The sequence below is a fragment of the Salmo salar genome, chromosome ssa26, assembly GCF_905237065.1.
Source record: "Salmo salar chromosome ssa26, Ssal_v3.1, whole genome shotgun sequence".
NCBI lineage: Eukaryota > Metazoa > Chordata > Actinopteri > Salmoniformes > Salmonidae > Salmo > Salmo salar.
This window is the reverse complement of record NC_059467.1, coordinates 48,310,096-48,337,743: the sequence shown is the minus strand read 5'-3', so window position 1 is coordinate 48,337,743 and position 27,648 is coordinate 48,310,096. Positions and strand designations below refer to the sequence as shown.

The 27,648-nt window shown below is 37.2% G+C and overlaps 1 protein-coding gene across 2 annotated transcripts in view; it reads left to right on the top strand.

Moving 5' to 3' along the window:
* LOC106587951 (troponin I, fast skeletal muscle) overlaps positions 1–21,601 on the top strand; it is an 81,686-nt gene extending 60,085 nt beyond the window's left edge. For both annotated transcript variants that reach the window (XM_045708964.1, XM_045708965.1), the window contains exons 6-7: positions 20,505–20,681; positions 21,000–21,601. In XM_045708964.1, the coding sequence (XP_045564920.1) occupies positions 20,505–20,681; positions 21,000–21,083 (261 nt within the window). In that variant the 3' untranslated portion in view covers positions 21,084–21,601. The remainder of the gene's footprint in view (positions 1–20,504; positions 20,682–20,999) is intronic.
* Positions 21,602–27,648: the final 6,047 nt, after the last annotated feature.

Genomic DNA, 27,648 nt, shown 5'->3' with positions numbered 1-27,648 from the left:
GGGTTATATCTGATCTGTAATGACAAAGAGGTGGGGTTATATCTGATCTGTAATGATAAAGAGGTGGGGTTATATCTGTTATACTGTAATGATAAAGAGGTGGGGTTATATCTGTTATACTGTAATGATAAAGAGGTGAGGGTTATATCTGTTATACTGTATTTATAAAGAGGTGGGGTTATATCTGATCTGTAATGATAAAGAGGTGGGGTTATATCTGATCTGTAATGATAAAGAGGTGGGGTTATATCTGTTATACTGTAATGATAAAGAGGTGGGGTTATATCTGATCTGTAATGATAAAGAGGTGGGGTTATATCTGTTATACTGTAATGATAAAGAGGTGGGGTTATATCTGTTATACTGTAATGATAAAGAGGTGGGGTTATATCTGATCTGTAATGATAAAGAGGTGGGGTTATATCTGATCTGTAATGATAAAGAGGTGGGGTTATATCTGTTATACTGTAATGATGAAGAGGTGGGGTTATATCTGATCTGTAATGATAAAGAGGTGGGGTTATATCTGATCTGTAATGATAAAGAGGTGGGGTTATATCTGTTATACTGTAATGATAAAGAGGTGGGGTTATATCTGTTATACTGTAATGATAAAGAGGTGGGGTTATATCTGATCTGTAATGATAAAGAGGTGGGGTTATATCTGTTATACTGTAATGATAAAGAGGTGGGGTTATATCTGTTATACTGTAATGATAAAGAGGTGGGGTTATATCTGTTATACTGCAATGATAAAGAGGTGGGGTTATATCTGATCTGTAATGATAAAGAGGTGGGGTTATATCTGTTATACTGTAATGATAAAGAGGTGGGGTTATATATGTTATACTGTAATGATAAAGAGGTGGGGTTATATCTGATCTGTAATGATAAAGAGGTGGGGTTATATCTGATCTGTAATGATAAAGAGGTGGGGTTATATCTGATCTGTAATGATAAAGAGGTGGGGTTATATCTGTTATACTGTAATGATAAAGAGGTGGGGTTATATCTGTTATACTGTAATGATAAAGAGGTGGGGTTATATCTGATCTGTAATGATAAAGAGGTGGGGTTATATCTGTTATACTGTAATGATAAAGAGGTGGGGTTATATCTGTTATACTGTAATGATAAAGAGGTGGGGTTATATCTGATCTGTAATGAGAAAGAGGTGGGGTTATATCTGTTATACTGTAATGATAAAGACGTGGGGTTATATCTGATCTGTAATGATAAAGAGGTGGGGTTATATCTGTTATACTGTAATGATAAAGAGGTGGGGTTATATATGTTATACTGTAATGATAAAGAGGTGGGGTTATATCTGATCTGTAATGATAAAGAGGTGGGGTTATATCTGATCTGTAATGATAAAGAGGTGGGGTTATATCTGATCTGTAATGATAAAGAGGTGGGGTTATATCTGTTATACTGTAATGATATAGAGGTGGGGTTATATCTGTTATACTGTAATGATAAAGAGGTGGGGTTATATCTGATCTGTAATGATAAAGAAGTGGGGTTATATCTGTTATACTGTAATGATAAAGAGGTGGGGTTATATCTGTTATACTGTAATGATAAAGAGGTGGGGTTATATCTGATCTGTAATGAGAAAGAGGTGGAGTTATATCTGTTATACTGTAATGATAAAGAGGTGGGGTTATATCTGATCTGTAATGATAAAGAGGTGGAGTTATATCTGTTATACTGTAATGATAAAGAGGTGGGGTTATATCTGATCTGTAATGATAAAGAGGTGGGGTTATATAAGATCTGTAATGATAAAGAGGTGGGGTTATATCTGATCTGTAATGATAAAGAGGTGGGGTTATATCTGTTATATTGTAATGATAAAGAGGTGGGGTTATATCTGTTATACTGTAATGATAAAGAGGTGGGGTTATATCTGTTATACTGTAATGATAAAGAGGTGGGGTTATATCTGTTATACTGTAATGATAAAGAGGTGGGGTTATATCTGATATACTGTAATGACAAAGAGGTGGGGTTATATCTGTTATACTGTAATGATAAAGAGGTGGGGTTATATCTTATCTGTAATGATAAAGAGGTGGGGTTATATCTGTTATACTGTAATGATAAAGAGGTGGGGTTATATCTGTTATACTGTAATGATAAAGAGGTGGGGTTATATCTCTTATACTGTAATGATAAAGAGGTGGGGTTATATCTGATCTGTAATGATAAAGAGGTGGGGTTATATATGATCTGTAATGATAAAGAGGTGGGGTTATATCTGTTATACTGTAATGATAAAGAGGTGGGGTTATGTCTGTTATACTGTAATGATAAAGAGGTGGAGTTATATCTGTTATACTGTAATGATAAAGAGGTGGGGTTATATCTGATCTGTAATGATAAACAAGTGGGGTTATATCTGTTATACTGTAATGATAAAGAGGTGGGGTTATATCTGTTATACTGTAATGATAAAGAGGTGGGGTTATATCTGATCTGTAATGATAAAGAGGTGGGGTTATATCTGTTATACTGTAATGATAAAGAGGTGGGGTTATATCTGTTATCTGTAATGATAAAGAGGTGGGGTTATATCTGATCTGTAATGATAAAGAGGTGGGGTTATATCTGATCTGTAATGATAAAGAGGTGGGGTTATATCTGTTATACTGTAATGATAAAGAGGTGGGGTTATATCTGTTATACTGTAATGATAAAGAGGTGGGGTTATATCTGTTATACTGTAATGATAAAGAGGTGGGGTTATATTTGTTATACTGTAATGATAAAGAGGTGGGGTTATATCTGATCTGTAATGATAAAGAGGTGGGGTTATATATGATTTGTAATGATAAAGTGGTGGGGTTATATCTGTTATACTGTAATGATAAAGAGGTGGGGTTATATCTGATCTGTAATGATAAAGATGTGGGGTTATATCTGTTATACTGTAATGATAAAGAGGTGGAGTTATATCTGTTATACTGAAATGATAAAGAGGTGGGGTTATATCTGATCTGTAATGATAAAGAGGTGGGGTTATATATGATCTGTAATGATAAAGAGGTGGGGTTATATCTGTTATACTGTAATGATAAAGAGGTGGGGTTATATCTGTTATACTGTAATGATAAAGAGGTGGGGTTATATCTGTTATACTGTAATGATAAAGAGGTGGGGTTATATCTGATCTGTAATGATAAACAAGTGGGGTTATATCTGTTATACTGTAATGATAAAGAGGTGGGGTTATATCTGTTATACTGTAATGATAAAGAGGTGGGGTTATATCTGATCTGTAATGATAAAGAGGTGGAGTTATATCTGTTATACTGTAATGATAAAGAGGTGGGGTTATATCTGATCTGTAATGATAAAGAGGTGGGGTTATATCTGATCTGTAATGACAAAGAGGTGGGGTTATATCTGATCTGTAATGATAAAGAGGTGGGGTTATATCTGTTATACTGTAATGATAAAGAGGTGGGGTTATATCTGTTATACTGTAATGATAAAGAGGTGAGGTTATATCTGTTATACTGTAATTATAAAGAGGTGGGGTTATATCTGATCTGTAATGATAAAGAGGTGGGGTTATATCTGATCTGTAATGATAAAGAGGTGGGGTTATATCTGTTATACTGTAATGATAAAGAGGTGGGGTTATATCTGATCTGTAATGATAAAGAGGTGGGGTTATATCTGTTATACTGTAATGATAAAGAGGTGGAGTTATATCTGTTATACTGTAATGATAAAGAGGTGGGGTTATATCTGATCTGTAATGATAAAGAGGTGGGGTTATATCTGATCTGTAATGATAAAGAGGTGGGGTTATATCTGTTATACTGTAATGATGAAGAGGTGGGGTTATATCTGATCTGTAATGATAAAGAGGTGGGGTTATATCTGATCTGTAATGATAAAGAGGTGGGCTTATATCTGTTATACTGTAATGATAAAGAGGTGGGGTTATATCTGTTATACTGTAATGATAAAGAGGTGGGGTTATATCTGATCTGTAATGATAAAGAGGTGGGGTTATATCTGATATTTAATGATAAAGAGGTGGGGTTATATCTGTTATACTGTAATGATAAAGAGGTGGGGTTATATCTGTTATACTGTAATGATAAAGAGGTGGGGTTATATCTGTTATACTGCAATGATAAAGAGGTGGGGTTATATCTGATCTGTAATGATAAAGAGGTGGGGTTATATCTGTTATACTGTAATGATAAAGAGGTGGGGTTATATATGTTATACTGTAATGATAAAGAGGTGGGGTTATATCTGATCTGTATTGATAAAGAGGTGGGGTTATATCTGATCTGTAATGATAAAGAGGTGGGGTTATATCTGATCTGTAATGATAAAGAGGTGGGGTTATATCTGTTATACTGTAATGATAAAGAGGTGGGGTTATATCTGTTATACTGTAATGATAAAGAGGTGGGGTTATATCTGATCTGTAATGATAAAGAAGTGGGGTTATATCTGTTATACTGTAATGATAAAGAGGTGGGGTTATATCTGTTATACTGTAATGATAAAGAGGTGGGGTTATATCTGATCTGTAATGAGAAAGAGGTGGAGTTATATCTGTTATACTGTAATGATAAAGAGGTGGGGTTATATCTGATCTGTAATGATAAAGAGGTGGTGTTATATCTGTTATACTGTAATGATAAAGAGGTGGGGTTATATATGTTATACTGTAATGATAAAGAGGTGGGGTTATATCTGATCTGTATTGATAAAGAGGTGGGGTTATATCTGATCTGTAATGATAAAGAGGTGGGGTTATATCTGATCTGTAATGATAAAGAGGTGGGGTTATATCTGTTATACTGTAATGATAAAGAGGTGGGGTTCTATATGTTATACTGTAATGATAAAGAGGTGGGGTTATATCTGTTATACTGTAATGATAAAGAGGTGGGGTTATATCTGTTATACTGTAATGATAAAGAGGTGGGGTTATATCTGATCTGTAATGAGAAAGAGGTGGAGTTATATCTGTTATACTGTAATGATAAAGAGGTGGGGTTATATCTGATCTGTAATGATAAAGAGGTGGAGTTATATCTGTTATACTGTAATGATAAAGAGGTGGGGTTATATCTGATCAGTAATGATAAAGAGGTGGGGTTATATAAGATCTGTAATGATAAAGAGGTGGGGTTATATCTGATCTGTAATGATAAAGAGGTGGGGTTATATCTGTTATATTGTAATGATAAAGAGGTGGGGTTATATCTGATCTGTAATGATAAAGAGGTGGAGTTATATCTGTTATACTGTAATGATAAAGAGGTGGGGTTATATAAGATCTGTAATGATAAAGAGGTGGGGTTATATCTGATCTGTAATGATAAAGAGGTGGGGTTATATAAGATCTGTAATGATAAAGAGGTGGGGTTATATCTGATCTGTAATGATAAAGAGGTGGGGTTATATCTGTTATATTGTAATGATAAAGAGGTGGCGTTGTATCTGATCTGTAATGATAAAGAGGTGGAGTTATATCTGTTATACTGTAATGATAAAGAGGTGGGGTTATATCTGATCAGTAATGATAAAGAGGTGGGGTTATATCTGATCTGTAATGATAAAGAGGTGGGGTTATATCTGATCTGTAATGATAAAGAGGTGGGGTTATATCTGTTATACTGTAATGATAAAGAGGTGGGGTTATATCTGTTATACTGTAATGATAAAGAGGTGGGGTTATATCTGTTATACTGTAATGATAAAGAGGTGGGGTTATATCTGATATACTGTAATGACAAAGAGGTGGGGTTATATCTGTTATACTGTAATGATAAAGAGGTGGGGTTATATCTGATCTGTAATGATAAAGAGGTGGGGTTATATCTGTTATACTGTAATGATAAAGAGGTGGGGTTATATCTGTTATACTGTAATGATAAAGAGGTGGGGTTATATCTCTTATACTGTAATGATAAAGAGGTGGGGTTATATCTGATCTGTAATGATAAAGAGGTGGGGTTATATATGATCTGTAATGATAAAGAGGTGGGGTTATATCTGTTATACTGTAATGATAAAGAGGTGGGGTTATATCTGTTATACTGTAATGATAAAGAGGTGGAGTTATATCTGTTATACTGTAATGATAAAGAGGTGGGGTTATATCTGATCTGTAATGATAAACAAGTGGGGTTATATCTGTTATACTGTAATGATAAAGAGGTGGGGTTATATCTGTTATACTGTAATGATAAAGAGGTGGGGTTATATCTGATCTGTAATGATAAAGAGGTGGAGTTATATCTGTTATACTATAATGATAAAGAGGTGGGGTTATATCTGATCTGTAATGATAAAGAGGTGGGGTTATATCTGATCTGTAATGATAAAGAGGTGGGGTTATATCTGTTATACTGTAATGATAAAGAGGTGAGGTTATATCTGTTATACTGTAATTATAAAGAGGTGGGGTTATATCTGTTATACTGTAATGATAAAGAGGTGGGGTTATATCTGATCTGTAATGATAAAGAGGTGGGGTTATATATGATCTGTAATGATAAAGAGGTGGGGTTATATCTGATCTGTAATGATAAAGAGGTGGGGTTATATCTGTTATACTGTAATGATAAAGAGGTGGGGTTATATCTGTTATACTGTAATGATAAAGAGGTGAGGTTATATCTGTTATACTGTAATGATAAAGAGGTGGGGTTATATCTGTTATACTGTAATGATAAAGAGGTGGGGTTATATCTGATCTGTAATGATAAAGAGGTGGGGTTATATATGATCTGTAATGATAAAGAGGTGGGGTTATATCTGTTATACTGTAATGATAAAGAGGTGGGGTTATATCTGTTATACTGTAATGATAAAGAGGTGGAGTTATATCTGTTATACTGTAATGATAAAGAGGTGGGGTTATATCTGATCTGTAATGATAAACAAGTGGGGTTATATCTGTTATACTGTAATGATAAAGAGGTGGGGTTATATCTGTTATACTGTAATGATAAAGAGGTGGGGTTATATCTGATCTGTAATGATAAAGAGGTGGAGTTATATCTGTTATACTGTAATGATAAAGAGGTGGGGTTATATCTGATCTGTAATGATAAAGAGGTGGGGTTATATCTGATCTGTAATGATAAAGAGGTGGGGTTATATCTGTTATACTGTAATGATAAAGAGGTGGGGTTATATCTGTTATACTGTAATGATAAAGAGGTGGGGTTATATCTGTTATACTGTAATGATAAAGAGGTGGGGTTATATCTGATCTGTAATGATAAAGAGGTGGGGTTATATCTGATCTGTAATGATAAAGAGGTGGGGTTATATCTGTTATACTGTAATGATAAAGAGGTGGGGTTATATCTGATCTGTAATGATAAAGAGGTGGGGTTATATCTGTTATACTGTAATGATAAAGAGGTGGAGTTATATCTGTTATACTGAAATGATAAAGAGGTGGGGTTATATCTGATCTGTAATGATAAAGAGGTGGGGTTATATATGATCTGTAATGATAAAGAGGTGGGGTTATATCTGTTATACTGTAATGATAAAGAGGTGGGGTTATATCTGTTATACTGTAATGATAAAGAGGTGGAGTTATATCTGTTATACTGTAATGATAAAGAGGTGGGGTTATATCTGATCTGTAATGATAAACAAGTGGGGTTATATCTGTTATACTGTAATGATAAAGAGGTGGGGTTATATCTGTTATACTGTAATGATAAAGAGGTGGGGTTATATCTGATCTGTAATGATAAAGAGGTGGAGTTATATCTGTTATACTGTAATGATAAAGAGGTGGGGTTATATCTGATCTGTAATGATAAAGAGGTGGGGTTATATCTGATCTGTAATGACAAAGAGGTGGGGTTATATCTGATCTGTAATGATAAAGAGGTGGGGTTATATCTGTTATACTGTAATGATAAAGAGGTGGGGTTATATCTGTTATACTGTAATGATAAAGAGGTGAGGTTATATCTGTTATACTGTATTTATAAAGAGGTGGGGTTATATCTGATCTGTAATGATAAAGAGGTGGGGTTATATCTGATCTGTAATGATAAAGAGGTGGGGTTATATCTGTTATACTGTAATGATAAAGAGGTGGGGTTATATCTGATCTGTAATGATAAAGAGGTGGGGTTATATCTGTTATACTGTAATGATAAAGAGGTGGAGTTATATCTGTTATACTGTAATGATAAAGAGGTGGGGTTATATCTGATCTGTAATGATAAAGAGGTGGGGTTATATCTGATCTGTAATGATAAAGAGGTGGGGTTATATCTGTTATACTGTAATGATGAAGAGGTGGGGTTATATCTGATCTGTAATGATAAAGAGGTGGGGTTATATCTGATCTGTAATGATAAAGAGGTGGGCTTATATCTGTTATACTGTAATGATAAAGAGGTGGGGTTATATCTGTTATACTGTAATGATAAAGAGGTGGGGTTATATCTGATCTGTAATGATAAAGAGGTGGGGTTATATCTGATATTTAATGATAAAGAGGTGGGGTTATATCTGTTATACTGCAATGATAAAGAGGTGGGGTTATATCTGATCTGTAATGATAAAGAGGTGGGGTTATATCTGTTATACTGTAATGATAAAGAGGTGGGGTTATATATGTTATACTGTAATGATAAAGAGGTGGGGTTATATCTGATCTGTATTGATAAAGAGGTGGGGTTATATCTGATCTGTAATGATAAAGAGGTGGGGTTATATCTGATCTGTAATGATAAAGAGGTGGGGTTATATCTGTTATACTGTAATGATAAAGAGGTGGGGTTATATCTGTTATACTGTAATGATAAAGAGGTGGGGTTATATCTGATCTGTAATGATAAAGAAGTGGGGTTATATCTGTTATACTGTAATGATAAAGAGGTGGGGTTATATCTGTTATACTGTAATGATAAAGAGGTGGGGTTATATCTGATCTGTAATGAGAAAGAGGTGGAGTTATATCTGTTATACTGTAATGATAAAGAGGTGGGGTTATATCTGATCTGTAATGATAAAGAGGTGGGGTTATATCTGTTATACTGTAATGATAAAGAGGTGGGGTTATATATGTTATACTGTAATGATAAAGAGGTGGGGTTATATCTGATCTGTATTGATAAAGAGGTGGGGTTATATCTGATCTGTAATGATAAAGAGGTGGGGTTATATCTGATCTGTAATGATAAAGAGGTGGGGTTATATCTGTTATACTGTAATGATAAAGAGGTGGGGTTATATCTGTTATACTGTAATGATAAAGAGGTGGGGTTATATCTGTTATACTGTAATGATAAAGAGGTGGGGTTATATCTGATCTGTAATGAGAAAGAGGTGGAGTTATATCTGTTATACTGTAATGATAAAGAGGTGGGGTTATATCTGATCTGTAATGATAAAGAGGTGGAGTTATATCTGTTATACTGTAATGATAAAGAGGTGGGGTTATATCTGATCAGTAATGATAAAGAGGTGGGGTTATATAAGATCTGTAATGATAAAGAGGTGGGGTTATATCTGATCTGTAATGATAAAGAGGTGGGGTTATATCTGTTATATTGTAATGATAAAGAGGTGGGGTTATATCTGATCTGTAATGATAAAGAGGTGGAGTTATATCTGTTATACTGTAATGATAAAGAGGTGGGGTTATATAAGATCTGTAATGATAAAGAGGTGGGGTTATATCTGATCTGTAATGATAAAGAGGTGGGGTTATATAAGATCTGTAATGATAAAGAGGTGGGGTTATATCTGATCTGTAATGATAAAGAGGTGGGGTTATATCTGTTATATTGTAATGATAAAGAGGTGGCGTTATATCTGATCTGTAATGATAAAGAGGTGGAGTTATATCTGTTATACTGTAATGATAAAGAGGTGGGGTTATATCTGATCTGTAATGATAAAGAGGTGGGGTTATATCTGATCTGTAATGATAAAGAGGTGGGGTTATATCTGATCTGTAATGATAAAGAGGTGGGGTTATATCTGTTATACTGTAATGATAAAGAGGTGGGGTTATATCTGTTATACTGTAATGATAAAGAGGTGGGGTTATATCTGTTATACTGTAATGATAAAGAGGTGGGGTTATATCTGATATACTGTAATGACAAAGAGGTGGGGTTATATCTGTTATACTGTAATGATAAAGAGGTGGGGTTATATCTGATCTGTAATGATAAAGAGGTGGGGTTATATCTGTTATACTGTATTTATAAAGAGGTGGGGTTATATCTGATCTGTAATGATAAAGAGGTGGGGTTATATATGATCTGTAATGATAAAGAGGTGGGGTTATATCTGTTATACTGTAATGATAAAGAGGTGGGGTTATATCTGTTATACTGTAATGATAAAGAGGTGGAGTTATATCTGTTATACTGTAATGATAAAGAGGTGGGGTTATATCTGATCTGTAATGATAAACAAGTGGGGTTATATCTGTTATACTGTAATGATAAAGAGGTGGGGTTATATCTGTTATACTGTAATGATAAAGAGGTGGGGTTATATCTGATCTGTAATGATAAAGAGGTGGAGTTATATCTGTTATACTGTAATGATAAAGAGGTGGGGTTATATCTGATCTGTAATGATAAAGAGGTGGGGTTATATCTGATCTGTAATGACAAAGAGGTGGGGTTATATCTGATCTGTAATGATAAAGAGGTGGGGTTATATCTGTTATACTGTAATGATAAAGAGGTGGGGTTATATCTGTTATACTGTAATGATAAAGAGGTGAGGTTATATCTGTTATACTGTATTTATAAAGAGGTGGGGTTATATCTGATCTGTAATGATAAAGAGGTGGGGTTATATCTGATCTGTAATGATAAAGAGGTGGGGTTATATCTGTTATACTGTAATGATAAAGAGGTGGGGTTATATCTGATCTGTAATGATAAAGAGGTGGGGTTATATCTGTTATACTGTAATGATAAAGAGGTGGAGTTATATCTGTTATACTGTAATGATAAAGAGGTGGGGTTATATCTGATCTGTAATGATAAAGAGGTGGGGTTATATCTGATCTGTAATGATAAAGAGGTGGGGTTATATCTGTTATACTGTAATGATGAAGAGGTGGGGTTATATCTGATCTGTAATGATAAAGAGGTGGGGTTATATCTGATCTGTAATGATAAAGAGGTGGGCTTATATCTGTTATACTGTAATGATAAAGAGGTGGGGTTATATCTGTTATACTGTAATGATAAAGAGGTGGGGTTATATCTGATCTGTAATGATAAAGAGGTGGGGTTATATCTGATATTTAATGATAAAGAGGTGGGGTTATATCTGTTATACTGTAATGATAAAGAGGTGGGGTTATATCTGTTATACTGTAATGATAAAGAGGTGGGGTTATATCTGTTATACTGCAATGATAAAGAGGTGGGGTTATATCTGATCTGTAATGATAAAGAGGTGGGGTTATATCTGTTATACTGTAATGATAAAGAGGTGGGGTTATATATGTTATACTGTAATGATAAAGAGGTGGGGTTATATCTGATCTGTATTGATAAAGAGGTGGGGTTATATCTGATCTGTAATGATAAAGAAGTGGGGTTATATCTGTTATACTGTAATGATAAAGAGGTGGGGTTATATCTGTTATACTGTAATGATAAAGAGGTGGGGTTATATCTGATCTGTAATGAGAAAGAGGTGGAGTTATATCTGTTATACTGTAATGATAAAGAGGTGGGGTTATATCTGATCTGTAATGATAAAGAGGTGGGGTTATATCTGTTATACTGTAATGATAAAGAGGTGGGGTTATATATGTTATACTGTAATGATAAAGAGGTGGGGTTATATCTGATCTGTATTGATAAAGAGGTGGGGTTATATCTGATCTGTAATGATAAAGAGGTGGGGTTATATCTGATCTGTAATGATAAAGAGGTGGGGTTATATCTGTTATACTGTAATGATAAAGAGGTGGGGTTATATCTGTTATACTGTAATGATAAAGAGGTGGGGTTATATCTGTTATACTGTAATGATAAAGAGGTGGGGTTATATCTGATCTGTAATGAGAAAGAGGTGGAGTTATATCTGTTATACTGTAATGATAAAGAGGTGGGGTTATATCTGATCTGTAATGATAAAGAGGTGGAGTTATATCTGTTATACTGTAATGATAAAGAGGTGGGGTTATATCTGATCAGTAATGATAAAGAGGTGGGGTTATATAAGATCTGTAATGATAAAGAGGTGGGGTTATATCTGATCTGTAATGATAAAGAGGTGGGGTTATATCTGTTATATTGTAATGATAAAGAGGTGGGGTTATATCTGATCTGTAATGATAAAGAGGTGGAGTTATATCTGTTATACTGTAATGATAAAGAGGTGGGGTTATATAAGATCTGTAATGATAAAGAGGTGGGGTTATATCTGATCTGTAATGATAAAGAGGTGGGGTTATATAAGATCTGTAATGATAAAGAGGTGGGGTTATATCTGATCTGTAATGATAAAGAGGTGGGGTTATATCTGTTATATTGTAATGATAAAGAGGTGGCGTTATATCTGATCTGTAATGATAAAGAGGTGGAGTTATATCTGTTATACTGTAATGATAAAGAGGTGGGGTTATATCTGATCAGTAATGATAAAGAGGTGGGGTTATATCTGATCTGTAATGATAAAGAGGTGGGGTTATATCTGATCTGTAATGATAAAGAGGTGGGGTTATATCTGTTATACTGTAATGATAAAGAGGTGGGGTTATATCTGTTATACTGTAATGATAAAGAGGTGGGGTTATATCTGTTATACTGTAATGATAAAGAGGTGGGGTTATATCTGATATACTGTAATGACAAAGAGGTGGGGTTATATCTGTTATACTGTAATGATAAAGAGGTGGGGTTATATCTGATCTGTAATGATAAAGAGGTGGGGTTATATCTGTTATACTGTAATGATAAAGAGGTGGGGTTATATCTGTTATACTGTAATGATAAAGAGGTGGGGTTATATCTCTTATACTGTAATGATAAAGAGGTGGGGTTATATCTGATCTGTAATGATAAAGAGGTGGGGTTATATATGATCTGTAATGATAAAGAGGTGGGGTTATATCTGTTATACTGTAATGATAAAGAGGTGGGGTTATATCTGTTATACTGTAATGATAAAGAGGTGGAGTTATATCTGTTATACTGTAATGATAAAGAGGTGGGGTTATATCTGATCTGTAATGATAAACAAGTGGGGTTATATCTGTTATACTGTAATGATAAAGAGGTGGGGTTATATCTGTTATACTGTAATGATAAAGAGGTGGGGTTATATCTGATCTGTAATGATAAAGAGGTGGAGTTATATCTGTTATACTATAATGATAAAGAGGTGGGGTTATATCTGATCTGTAATGATAAAGAGGTGGGGTTATATCTGATCTGTAATGATAAAGAGGTGGGGTTATATCTGTTATACTGTAATGATAAAGAGGTGAGGTTATATCTGTTATACTGTAATTATAAAGAGGTGGGGTTATATCTGTTATACTGTAATGATAAAGAGGTGGGGTTATATCTGATCTGTAATGATAAAGAGGTGGGGTTATATCTGTTATACTGTAATGATAAAGAGGTGGGGTTATATCTGTTATACTGTAATGATAAAGAGGTGGAGTTATATCTGTTATACTGTAATGATAAAGAGGTGGGGTTATATCTGATCTGTAATGATAAACAAGTGGGGTTATATCTGTTATACTGTAATGATAAAGAGGTGGGGTTATATCTGTTATACTGTAATGATAAAGAGGTGGGGTTATATCTGATCTGTAATGATAAAGAGGTGGAGTTATATCTGTTATACTGTAATGATAAAGAGGTGGGGTTATATCTGATCTGTAATGATAAAGAGGTGGGGTTATATCTGATCTGTAATGATAAAGAGGTGGGGTTATATCTGATCTGTAATGATAAAGAGGTGGGGTTATATCTGTTATACTGTAATGATAAAGAGGTGGGGTTATATCTGTTATACTGTAATGATAAAGAGGTGAGGTTATATCTGTTATACTGTAATTATAAAGAGGTGGGGTTATATCTGTTATACTGTAATGATAAAGAGGTGGGGTTATATCTGATCTGTAATGATAAAGAGGTGGGGTTATATCTGATCTGTAATGATAAAGAGGTGGGGTTATATCTGTTATACTGTAATGATAAAGAGGTGGGGTTATATCTGATCTGTAATGATAAAGAGGTGGGGTTATATCTGTTATACTGTAATGATAAAGAGGTGGAGTTATATCTGTTATACTGTAATGATAAAGAGGTGGGGTTATATCTGATCTGTAATGATAAAGAGGTGGGGTTATATCTGATCTGTAATGATAAAGAGGTGGGGTTATATCTGTTATACTGTAATGATAAAGAGGTGGGGTTATATCTGATCTGTAATGATAAAGAGGTGGGGTTATATCTGATCTGTAATGATAAAGAGGTGGGCTTATATCTGTTATACTGTAATGATAAAGAGGTGGGGTTATATCTGTTATACTGTAATGATAAAGAGGTGGGGTTATATCTGTTATACTGCAATGATAAAGAGGTGGGGTTATATCTGATCTGTAATGATAAAGAGGTGGGGTTATATCTGTTATACTGTAATGATAAAGAGGTGGGGTTATATATGTTATACTGTAATGATAAAGAGGTGGGGTTATATCTGATCTGTATTGATAAAGAGGTGGGGTTATATCTGATCTGTAATGATAAAGAGGTGGGGTTATATCTGATCTGTAATGATAAAGAGGTGGGGTTATATCTGTTATACTGTAATGATAAAGAGGTGGGGTTATATCTGATCTGTAATGAGAAAGAGGTGGAGTTATATCTGTTATACTGTAATGATAAAGAGGTGGGGTTATATCTGATCTGTAATGATAAAGAGGTGGAGTTATATCTGTTATACTGTAATGATAAAGAGGTGGGGTTATATCTGATCTGTAATGATAAAGAAGTGGGGTTATATCTGTTATACTGTAATGATAAAGAGGTGGGGTTATATCTGTTATACTGTAATGATAAAGAGGTGGGGTTATATCTGATCTGTAATGAGAAAGAGGTGGAGTTATATCTGTTATACTGTAATGATAAAGAGGTGGGGTTATATCTGATCTGTAATGATAAAGAGGTGGAGTTATATCTGTTATACTGTAATGATAAAGAGGTGGGGTTATATCTGATCTGTAATGATAAAGAGGTGGGGTTATATAAGATCTGTAATGATAAAGAGGTGGGGTTATATCTGATCTGTAATGATAAAGAGGTGGGGTTATATCTGTTATATTGTAATGATAAAGAGGTGGGGTTATATCTGTTATACTGTAATGATAAAGAGGTGGGGTTATATCTGTTATACTGTAATGATAAAGAGGTGGGGTTATATCTGTTATACTGTAATGATAAAGAGGTGGGGTTATATCTGATATACTGTAATGACAAAGAGGTGGGGTTATATCTGTTATACTGTAATGATAAAGAGGTGGGGTTATATCTGATCTGTAATGATAAAGAGGTGGGGTTATATCTGTTATACTGTAATGATAAAGAGGTGGGGTTATATCTGTTATACTGTAATGATAAAGAGGTGGGGTTATATCTGATCTGTAATGATAAAGAGGTGGGGTTATATATGATCTGTAATGATAAAGAGGTGGGGTTATATCTGTTATACTGTAATGATAAAGAGGTGGGGTTATATCTGTTATACTGTAATGATAAAGAGGTGGAGTTATATCTGTTATACTGTAATGATAAAGAGGTGGGGTTATATCTGATCTGTAATGATAAACAAGTGGGGTTATATCTGTTATACTGTAATGATAAAGAGGTGGGGTTATATCTGTTATACTGTAATGATAAAGAGGTGGGGTTATATCTGATCTGTAATGATAAAGAGGTGGAGTTATATCTGTTATACTGTAATGATAAAGAGGTGGGGTTATATCTGATCTGTAATGATAAAGAAGTGGGGTTATATCTGTTATACTGTAATGATAAAGAGGTGGGGTTATATCTGTTATACTGTAATGATAAAGAGGTGGGGTTATATCTGATCTGTAATGAGAAAGAGGTGGAGTTATATCTGTTATACTGTAATGATAAAGAGGTGGGGTTATATCTGATCTGTAATGTTAAAGAGGTGGAGTTATATCTGTTATACTGTAATGATAAAGAGGTGGGGTTATATCTGATCTGTAATGATAAAGAGGTGGGGTTATATAAGATCTGTAATGATAAAGAGGTGGGGTTATATCTGATCTGTAATGATAAAGAGGTGGGGTTATATCTGTTATATTGTAATGATAAAGAGGTGGGGTTATATCTGTTATACTGTAATGATAAAGAGGTGGGGTTATATCTGTTATACTGTAATGATAAAGAGGTGGGGTTATATCTGTTATACTGTAATGATAAAGAGGTGGGGTTATATCTGATCTGTAATGATAAAGAGGTGGGGTTATATCTGTTATACTGTAATGATAAAGAGGTGGGGTTATATCTGATCTGTAATGATAAAGAGGTGGGGTTATATCTGATATACTGTAATGACAAAGAGGTGGGGTTATATCTGTTATACTGTAATGATAAAGAGGTGGGGTTATATCTGATCTGTAATGATAAAGAGGTGGGGTTATATCTGTTATACTGTAATGATAAAGAGGTGGGGTTATATCTGATCTGTAATGATAAAGAGGTGGGGTTATACCTGTTATACTGTAATGATAAAGAGGTGGGGTTATATCTGATCTGTAATGATAAAGAGGTGGGGTTATATCTGATCTGTAATGATAAAGAGGTGGGGTTATATATGATCTGTAATGATAAAGAGGTGGGGTTATATCTGTTATACTGTAATGATAAAGAGGTGGGGTTATATCTGTTATACTGTAATGATAAAGAGGTGGAGTTATATCTGTTATACTGTAATGATAAAGAGGTGGGGTTATATCTGATCTGTAATGATAAACAAGTGGGGTTATATCTGTTATACTGTAATGATAAAGAGGTGGGGTTATATCTGTTATACTGTAATGATAAAGAGGTGGGGTTATATCTGATCTGTAATGATAAAGAGGTGGAGTTATATCTGTTATACTGTAATGATAAAGAGGTGGGGTTATATCTGATCTGTAATGATAAAGAAGTGGGGTTATATCTGTTATACTGTAATGATAAAGAGGTGGGGTTATATCTGTTATACTGTAATGATAAAGAGGTGGGGTTATATCTGATCTGTAATGAGAAAGAGGTGGAGTTATATCTGTTATACTGTAATGATAAAGAGGTGGGGTTATATCTGATCTGTAATGATAAAGAGGTGGAGTTATATCTGTTATACTGTAATGATAAAGAGGTGGGGTTATATCTGATCTGTAATGATAAAGAGGTGGGGTTATATAAGATCTGTAATGATAAAGAGGTGGGGTTATATCTGATCTGTAATGATAAAGAGGTGGGGTTATATCTGTTATATTGTAATGATAAAGAGGTGGGGTTATATCTGTTATACTGTAATGATAAAGAGGTGGGGTTATATCTGTTATACTGTAATGATAAAGAGGTGGAGTTATATCTGTTATACTGTAATGATAAAGAGGTGGGGTTATATCTGTTATACTGTAATGATAAAGAGGTGGGGTTATATCTGATATACTGTAATGATAAAGAGGTGGGGTTATATCTGTTATACTGTAATGATAAAGAGGTGGGGTTATATCTGATCTGTAATGATAAAGAGGTGGGGTTATATCTGAATCTGTAATGATAAAGAGGTGGGGTTATATTTGTTATACTGTAATGATAAAGAGGTGGGGTTATATCTGTTATACTGTAATGATAAAGAGGTGGGGTTATATCTGTTATACTGTAATGATAAAGAGGTGGGGTTTTATCTGTTATCTGTAATGATAAAGAGGTGCGGTTATATCTGTTATACTGTAATGATAAAGAGGTGGGGTTTTATCTGTTATACTGTAATGATAAAGAGGTGCGGTTATATCTGATCTGTAATGATAAAGAGGTGGGGTTATATCTGATCTGTAATGATAAAGAGGTGGGGTTATATTTGTTATACTGTAATGATAAAGAGGTGGGGTTATATCTGATCTGTAATGATAAAGAGGTGGGGTTATATATGATTATACTGTAATGATAAAGAGGTGGGGTTATATCTGTTATACTGTAATGATAAAGAGGTGGGGTTATATCTGATCTGTAATGATAAAGAGGTGGGGTTATATCTGTATACTGTAATGATAAAGAGGTGGGGTTATATCTGTTATACTGTAATGATAAAGAGGTGGGGTTATATCTGATCTGTAATGATAAAGAGGTGGAGTTATATCTGTATCTGTAATGATAAAGAGGTGGGGTTATATCTGATCTGTAATGATAAAGAGGTGGAGTTATATCTGTTATACTGTAATGATAAAGAGGTGGGGTTATATATGATTTGTAATGATAAAGTGGTGGGGTTATATCTGTTATACTGTAATGATAAAGAGGTGGGGTTATATCTGATCTGTAATGATAAAGATGTGGGGTTATATCTGATCTGTAATGATAAAGAGGTGGAGTTATATCTGTTATACTGTAATGATAAAGAGGTGGGGTTATATCTGATCTGTAATGATAAAGAGGTGGGGTTATATCTGATCTGTAATGATAAAGAGGTGGGGTTATGTCTGATCTGTAATGATAAAGAGGTGGGGTTATATCTGTTATACTTTAAAGATAAAGAGGTGGGGTTATATCTGATCTGTAATGATAAAGAGGTGGGGTTATATCTGTATACTGTAATGATAAAGAGGTGGGGTTATATCTGTTATACTGTAATGATAAAGAGGTGGGGTTATATCTGATCTGTAATGATAAAGAGGTGGGGTTATATCTGATCTGTAATGATAAAGAGGTGGAGTTATATCTGTTATACTGTAATGATAAAGAGGTGGGGTTATATCTGATCTGTAATGATAAAGAGGTGGGGTTATATCTGTTATACTGTAATGATGAAGAGGTGGGGTTATATCTAGGTGGGGTTATATCTCTGTAATGATAAAGAGGTGGGGTTATATCTGTTATACTGTAATGATAAAGAGGTGGGGTTATATCTGTTATACTGTAATGATAAAGAGGTGGGGTTATATCTGATCTGTAATGATAAAGAGGTGGAGTTATATCTGTTATACTGTAATGATAAAGAGGTGGGGTTATATCTGATCTGTAATGATAAAGAGGTGGAGTTATATCTGATATACTGTAATGATAAAGAGGTGGGGTTATATCTGTTATACTGTAATGATAAAGAGGTGGGGTTATATCTGTTATACTGTAATGATAAAGAGGTGGGGTTATATCTGATCTGTAATGATAAAGAGGTGGGGTTATATCTGTTATACTGTAATGATAAAGAGGTGGGGTTTTATCTGATCTGTAATGATAAAGAGGTGGGGTTATATCTGTTATACTGTAATGATAAAGAGGTGGGGTTATATCTGTTATACTGTAATGATAAAGAGGTGGAGTTATATCTGATCTGTAATGATAAAGAGGTGGGGTTATATCTGATCTGTAATGATAAAGAGGTGGGGTTATATCTGTTATACTATAATGATAAAGAGGTGGGGTTATATCTGTTATACTGTAATGATAAAGAGGTGGGGTTATATCTGATCTGTAATGATAAAGAGGTGGAGTTATATCTGTTATACTGTAATGATACAGAGGTGGGGTTATATCTGATCTGTAATGATAAAGAGGTGGAGTTATATCTGTTATACTGTAATGATAAAGAGGTGGAGTTATATCTGATCTGTAATGATAAAGAGTTGGGGTTGTCATGTGTCATGTGGTGTGAATGTAGTGTGTATAGTCTCTCTTTCTCTCTCTGTCTCTCTATCTCACTGTCTCTCTCTCTCTCGGTCTCTCTGTCTCTTTCTCTCTCTTTCTCTCGGTCTCTCGGTCTCTCTCTCTCTCTCTCTCTCTCTCTCTCTCTCTCTCTCTCTCTCTCTGTCTCTCTCTCTCTCTCTCTCTCTCTCTCTCTCTCTCTGTCTCTCTCTGTCTCTCTCTCTCTCTCTCTCTCTCTCTCTCTCTCTCTCTCTGTCTCTCTCTCTCTCTGTCTCTCTCTCTCTCTCTCTCTCTCTCTCTCTCTCTCTCTCTCTCTCTCTCTCTCTCTCTCTCTCTCTCTCTCTCTCTCTGTCTCTGTCTTTCTCTCGGTCTCTCTCTCTCTCTGTCTCTCTCTCTCTCTCTCTCTCTCTCTCTCTGTCTCTCTCTGTCTCTCTCTCTCTCTCTCTCTCTCTCTCTCTCTCTGTCTCTCTCTGTCTCTCTCTCTCTCTCTCTCTCTCTCTCTCTGTCTCTCTCTCTGTCTCTCTCTCTGTCTCTCTCTCTCTCTCTCGGTCTCTCTCTCTCTCTCTCTCTCTCTCTCTCTCTCTCTTGGTTCAGATTGAGGATCTGCAGATAAAAGTACAGGACCTGAAGGGAAAGTTCAAGAAGCCCGTCCTGAAGAAAGTGCGTATGTCTGCTGAAGCTATGCTCCAGGCTCTGCTGGGCTCCAAACACAAGGTGTCCATGGATCTGAGGTCCAACCTGAAGCAGGTCAAGAAGGAGGTCAAGGAGGAGGTAGGGTTGCTTCCCAATACTATAACTTAATATCAGTAGAGTTCATAGTATGAGAGTTCAAGAGGATCCCAATGCTGATACCAAATGTTATATTACAAATAATGTGAGTGTAATCTGATACATTAGCAAGTGGTGAAACTACTGCTATAGTGTATATACTGTATTTCAACTCAGCACTCCATGGATGATTCTGAGTCGTTGTTTTTTTATTTGGGATTATTTGTTGTATTACTCAAATGCACATAGAAACAAACATACATGGATCCAACACAACAAAATGTACACTAATATATTTGATCTGCTTCTCTTCCCACTCAGGACAAAGAATCTGTGGGTGACTGGCGTAAGAACATTGAAGACAAATCAGACAGAAAGAAGATGTTTGAGACTAATAAGGAGTAGATGTTCCAGACAGGAAGATGTTTGAGAGCGCTTGAACAACCTTCTGCCTTTGGTTACTAAGTTATCCAGATACGACTCGTTTGTTCCTTTGTTTGTTTTCGTCTCTGGCTCAATTAATCTAAGAGGTAGTTCCATCTCTCTGTAGGACTGTTGTGACAGATGTTAATGAATTGTTATGTTATCTAAGAGGTAGTTCCATCTCTCTGTAGGACTGTTGTGACAGATGTTAATGAATTGTTATGGTATCTAAGAGGTAGTTCCATCTCTCTGTAGGACTGTTGTGACAGATGTTAATGAATTGTTATGGTATCTAAGAGGTAGTTCCATCTCTCTGTAGGACTGTTGTGACAGATGTTAATGAATTGTTATGGTATCTAAGAGGTAGTTCCATCTCTCTGGGACTGTTGTGACAGATGTTAATGAGTTTAATCAAAACAACCTGTAGTACTGTTTACTACTTTATTCCTTTGTTCCAATTCAATTTCTGAAAATAAATGATTTGGTGAAAAAAAACATGATTTATTTTCAGTATGCCTTTCTGCTACTGCTACAAAAGGTAATTGAATTTCCCGCAGCTGTTATACCATCACCTTACCTATGCCTGCTTTGAAATATTTTGTAGTCAAAGGGAAACTTTCTATCAGGAATGAGGTGAACATAATCCCAAACCATATTATGGATTCAGATTTTTGGGGATTATTTTATTGAACTGATGATGCCAGCATGGAATAGTTTAGAGTTCAGGTGGTAATCTCTGAATAACAGTACGAGGCTAAGTTACCAGATGTTTCTATTACTCAACATAATATGGTGTTTGAGAACACAGTGAACCATAGGTCATGTCCTATTGGTCTGCATCTAAGGAGTTAAACATCGAAATATAGTTGTAACATTTTTCAACGTTACACCAAGACAATCAGATCCTACTTTTTCATACAAAATAATTGATGTAAAATGTGTTCTTCAACAAAGAAAATGTTTTTTTTCTCTCACTTTAGGTAAGTCAATATTACCTATATAATACATTTCCAATGACTAAATACTGTCATGACTACTTTGATATCCAATCAGTACTTTCTCTACCTCTTTACAGGTTAGCTTGAGGTTGAATATGTTGAAGAAGACTAATAGCTGAGGAGCAAGTGGTGAAGACAACGTGGTGGGACTTGGCTGGACTCTGGATCTGAGAGCCAACTGGGCAGACGAAGGAGGGAGGAGGACGAAGGAGGGGGGAGGACAGGGAGAGAAGGAGGGGGGAGGACAGGGAGAGAAGGAGGGGGGAGGACAGGGAGAGAAGGAGGGAGGAGAACAGGGAGAGGAGGGAGGAGAACAGGGAGAGGAGGGAGGAGAACAGGGAGAGAAGGAGGGAGGAGAACAGGGAGAGAAGAAGGGAGGAGAGTAGAGGTGGATGGGTGTGGAGTGTGGTGACATCACATTTATTGTGACTAAAAATGATGGTGTAACTTCCTACTACCCATGGTTAAGATCAGCAAATCAAATCAAAGTTTATTTGTCACGTGCGCCGAATACAACAGGTGTAGACCTTACAGTGAAATGCTTACTTACAGGCTCTAACCAATAGTGGAAAAAAGGTATTAGGTGAACAATAGGTAGGTAAAGAAATAAAACAACAGTAAAAAGACAGTGAAAAAATAACAGTAGCGAGGCTATAGAAGTAGCGAGGCTACATACAGACACCGGTTAGTCAGGCTGATTGAGGTAGTATATACAGTGGGGAGAACAAGTATTTGATACACTGCCGATTTTGCAGGTTTTCCTACTTACAAAGCATGTAGAGGTCTGTAATTTTTATCATAGGTACACTTCAACTGTGAGAGACGGAATCTAAAGAAAAATCCAGAAAATCACATTGTATGATTTTTAAGTAATTAATTAATTATGATAAACAGAGAGTAGCAGGGGGAGGGCACACAATGCAAATAGTCCGGGTAGCCATTTGATTACCTGTTCAGGAGTCTTATGGCTTGGGGGTAAAAACTGTTGAGAAGCCTTTTGTCCTAGACTTGGCACTCTGGGACCGCTTGCCATGCGGTAGTAGAGAGAACAGTCTATGACTGGGGTGGCTTGGGTCTTTGACAATTTTTAGGGCCTTCCTCTGACACCGCCTGGTGTAGAGGTCCTGGATGGCAGGCAGCTTAGCCCCAGTGATGTACTGGGCCGTATGCACTACCCTCTATAGTGCCTTGCGGTCGGAGGCCGAGCAATTGCTGTACCAGGCAGTGATGCAACCAGTCAGGATGCTCTCGATGTTGCAGCTGTAGAACCTTTTGAGGATCTCAGGACCCATGCCACATCTTTTTAGTTTCCTGAGGGGGAACAGGCTTTGTCGTACCCTCTTCACGACTGTCTTGGTGTGTTTGGACCATTCTAGTTTGTTGTTGATGTGGACACCAAGGAACTTGAAGCTCTCAACCTGCTCCACTACAGCCCCGTCGATGAGAATGGGGGCGTGCTCGGTCCTCCTTTTCCTGTAGTCCACAATCATCTCCTTAGTCTTGGTTACATTGAGGGATAGGTTATTATTCTGGCACCACCCGGCCAGGTCTCTGACCTCCTCCCTATAGGCTGTCTCATCATTGTCAGTGATCAGGCCTACCACTGTTGTGTCGTCTGCAAACTTAATGATGGTGTTGGAGTCGTGCCTGGCCATGCAGTCGTGTGTGAACAGGGAGTAGAGGAGGGGACTGAGCACGCACTCCTGGGGAGCTCCAGTGTTGATGATCAGCTTGGCAGATGTGTTGCTACCTACCCTCACCACCTGGGGACGGCCCATCAAGAAGTCCAGGATCCAGTTGCAGAGGGAGATGTTTAGTCCCAGGATCCTTAGCTTAGTGATGAGATTAGAGGTCACTATGGTGTTGAACGCTGAGCTGTAGTCAATGAATAGCATTCTCACATAAATGTTCCTTTTGTACAGGTGAGAAAGGGCAGTGTGGAGTAGAATAGAGATTGCATCATCTGTGGATTTGTTTGGGCGGTATGCAAATTGGAGTGGGTCTAGGGTTTCTGGGATAATGGTGTTGATGTGAGCCATTACCAGCCTTTCAAAGCACTTCATGGCTACGGTCTGCAGTCATTTAGGCAGGTTGCCTTTGTGTTCTTGGGCACAGGGATACGCAAACCTCCTGATTTAGGTCAGTTATGTCAGCCTATATATGTCAGTTATGTCAGCCTATATATGTCAGTTATGTCAGCCTATATATGCCAGTCATTTCAGCCTATATATGTCAGTCAGATCAGCCTATATATGTCAGTTATGTCAGCCTGTATATGTCAGTCAGACCAGCCTATAATTGCAGTTATGTCAGCCTATAAGTCAGTTATGTCAGCCTATATATGTCAGTTATATCAGCCTATATATGTCAGTTATGTCAGCCTATATATATGTCAGTCATATCAGCCTATATATCTCAGTTATGTCAGCCTATATATGTCAGTTATGTCAGCCTATATATGTCAGTCATATCAGCCTATATATGTCAATCAGATCAGCCTATGAATGTCAGTTATGTCAGCCTATATATTTCAGTTATATCAGCCTATGAATGTCAATCATATCAGCCTATATATCTCAGTTATGTCAGCCTATATATGTCAGTTATGTCAGCCTATATATGTCAGTTATGTCAGCCTATATATGTCAGTTATATCAGCCTATATATGTCAATCAGATCAGCCTATGAATGTCAGTTATGTCAGACTATATATGTCAGTTATGTCAGCCTATATATGTCAGTCAGATCAGCCTATGAATGTCAGTTATGTCAGCGTATATATGTCAGATATGTCAGCCTATATACACTGCTCAAAAAAATAAAGGGAACACTAAAATAACACATCCTAGATCTGAATGAATGAAATAATCTTATTAAATACTTTTTTCTTTACATAGTCAAATGTGCTGACAACAAAATCACACAAAAATAATCAATGGAAATCCAATTTATCAACCCATGGAGGTCTGGATTTGGAGTCACACTCAAAATTAAAGTGGAAAACCACACTACAGGCTGATCCAACTTTGATGTAATGTCCTTAAAACAAGTCATAATGAGGCTCAGTAGTGTGTGTGGCCTCCACGTGCCTGTATGACCTCCCTACAACGCCTGGGCATGCTCCTGATGAGGTGGCGGATGGTCTCCTGAGGGATCTCCTCCCAGACCTGGACTAAAGCATCCGCCAACTCCTGGACAGTCTGTGGTGCAACGTGGCGTTGGTGGTTGGAGCGAGACATGATGTCCCAGATGTGCTCAATTGGATTCAGGTCTGGGGAACGGGCGGGCCAGTCCATAGCATCAATGCCTTCCTCTTGCAGGAACTGCTGACACACTCCAGCCACATGAGGTCTAGCATTGTCTTGCATTAGGAGGAACCCAGGGCCAACCGCACCAGCTTATGGTCTCACAAGGGGTCTGACGATCTCATCTCGGTACCTAATGGCAGTCAGACTACCTCTGGCGAGCACATGGAGGGCTGTGCGGCCCCCCAAAGAAATGCCACCCCACAACATGACTGACCCACCGCCAAACCGGTCATGCTGGAGGATGTTGCAGGCAGCAGAACGTTCTCCACGGCATCTCCAAACTCTGTCATGTCTGTCACATGTGCTCAGTGTGAACCTGCTTTCATCTGTGAAGAGCACAGGGCGCCAGTGGCGAATTTGCCAATCTTGGTGTTCTCTGGCAAATGCCAAACATCCTGCACGGTGTTGGGCTGTAAGCACAACCCCCACCTGTGGACGTTGGGCCCTCATACCACCCTCATGGAGTCTGTTTCTGACCGTTTGAGCAGACACATGCACATTTGTGGCCTGCTGGAGGTCATTTTGCAGGGCTCTGGCAGTGCTCCTCCTGCTCCTCCTTGCACAAAGGCGGAGGTAGCGGTCCTGCTGCTGGGTTGTTGCCCTCCTACGGCCTCCTCCACGTCTCCTGATGTACTGGCCTGTCTCCTGGTAGCGCCTCCATGCTCTGGACACTACGCTGACAGACACAGCAAACCTTCTTGCCACAGCTCGCATTGATGTGCCATCCTGGATGAGCTGCACTACCTGAGCCACTTGTGTGGGTTGTAGACTCCGTCTCATGCTACCACTAGAGTGAAAGCACCGCCAGCATTCAAAAGTGACCAAAACATCAGCCAGGAAGCATAGGAACTGAGAAGTGGTCTGTGGTCACCACCTGCAGAACCACTCCTTTATTGGGTGTGTCTTGCTAATTGCCTATAATTTCCACCTCTTGTCTATTCCATTTGCACAACAGCATGTGAAATTTATTGTCAATCAGTGTTGCTTCCTAAGTGGACAGTTTGATTTCACAGAAGTGTGATTGACTTGGAGTTACATTGTGTTGTTTAAGTGTTCCCTTTATTTTTTTGAGCAGTATATGTCAGTATGTCAGCCATACATAGCTGGGGAAGGATATTTGTACTACAGTATTGTAATGATATCCGAAGGGGGTTATGACACGATTGTTTTATTTACTGAAAATCTTCAACTCATTTTATCTCATCTAAATTTTATGTAACCTTTCTTTTGAGTTTGAAGCAAATGTTTGTTTCAGTAAGAAAACATTGGATGGCTTGAGAAATGATGGTGGTTGGATACTGGAGTTAGGAGGCTGACATGGTGGTTGGATACTGGAGTTAGGAGGCTGACATGGTGGTTGGATACTGGGGGCTGACATGGTGGTTGGATACTGGAGTTAGGAGGCTGACATGGTGGTTGGGTACTGGAGTTAGGAGGCTGACATGGTGGTTGGATACTGGAGTTAGGAGGCTGACATGGTGGTTGGATACTGGGGGCTGACACGGTGGTTGGATACTGGAGTTAGGAGGCTGACATGGTGGTTGGATACTGGAGTTAGGAGGCTGACATGGTGGTTGGATACTGGAGTTAGGAGGCTGACATGGTGGTTGGATACTGGAGGCTGAGATGTTGGTTGGATACTGGAGGCTGACACGGTGGTTGGATATTGGAGGCTGACACGGTGGTTGATACTGGAGGCTGACATGGTGGTTGGACACTGGAGGCTGACACGGTGGTTGGATACTGGAGGCTGACACGGTGGTTGGATACTGGAGACTGACACGGTGGTTGGATACTGGAGGCTGACACGGTGGTTGGATACTGGAGGCTGACACGGTGGTTGATACTGGAGGCTGACACGGTGGTTGGATACTGGAGGCTGACATGGTGGTTGATACTGGAGGCTGACACGTTGGTTGGATACTGGAGGCTGACATGGTGGTTGGATACTGGAGTTAGGAGGAGGCTGACATGTTGGTTGGATACTGGAGGCTGACACGTTGGATGGATACTGGAGGCTGACACGGTGGTTGGATACTGGAGTTAGGAGGAGGCTGACATGTTGGTTGGATACTGGGGGCTGACACGATGGTTGGATACTGGAGTTAGGAGGCTGACATGGTGGTTGGATACTGGAGTTAGGAGGCTGACATGGTGGTTGGATACTGGAGTTAGGAGGCTGACATGGTGGTTGGATACTGGAGTTAGGAGGCTGACATGGTGGTTGGATACTGGAGGCTG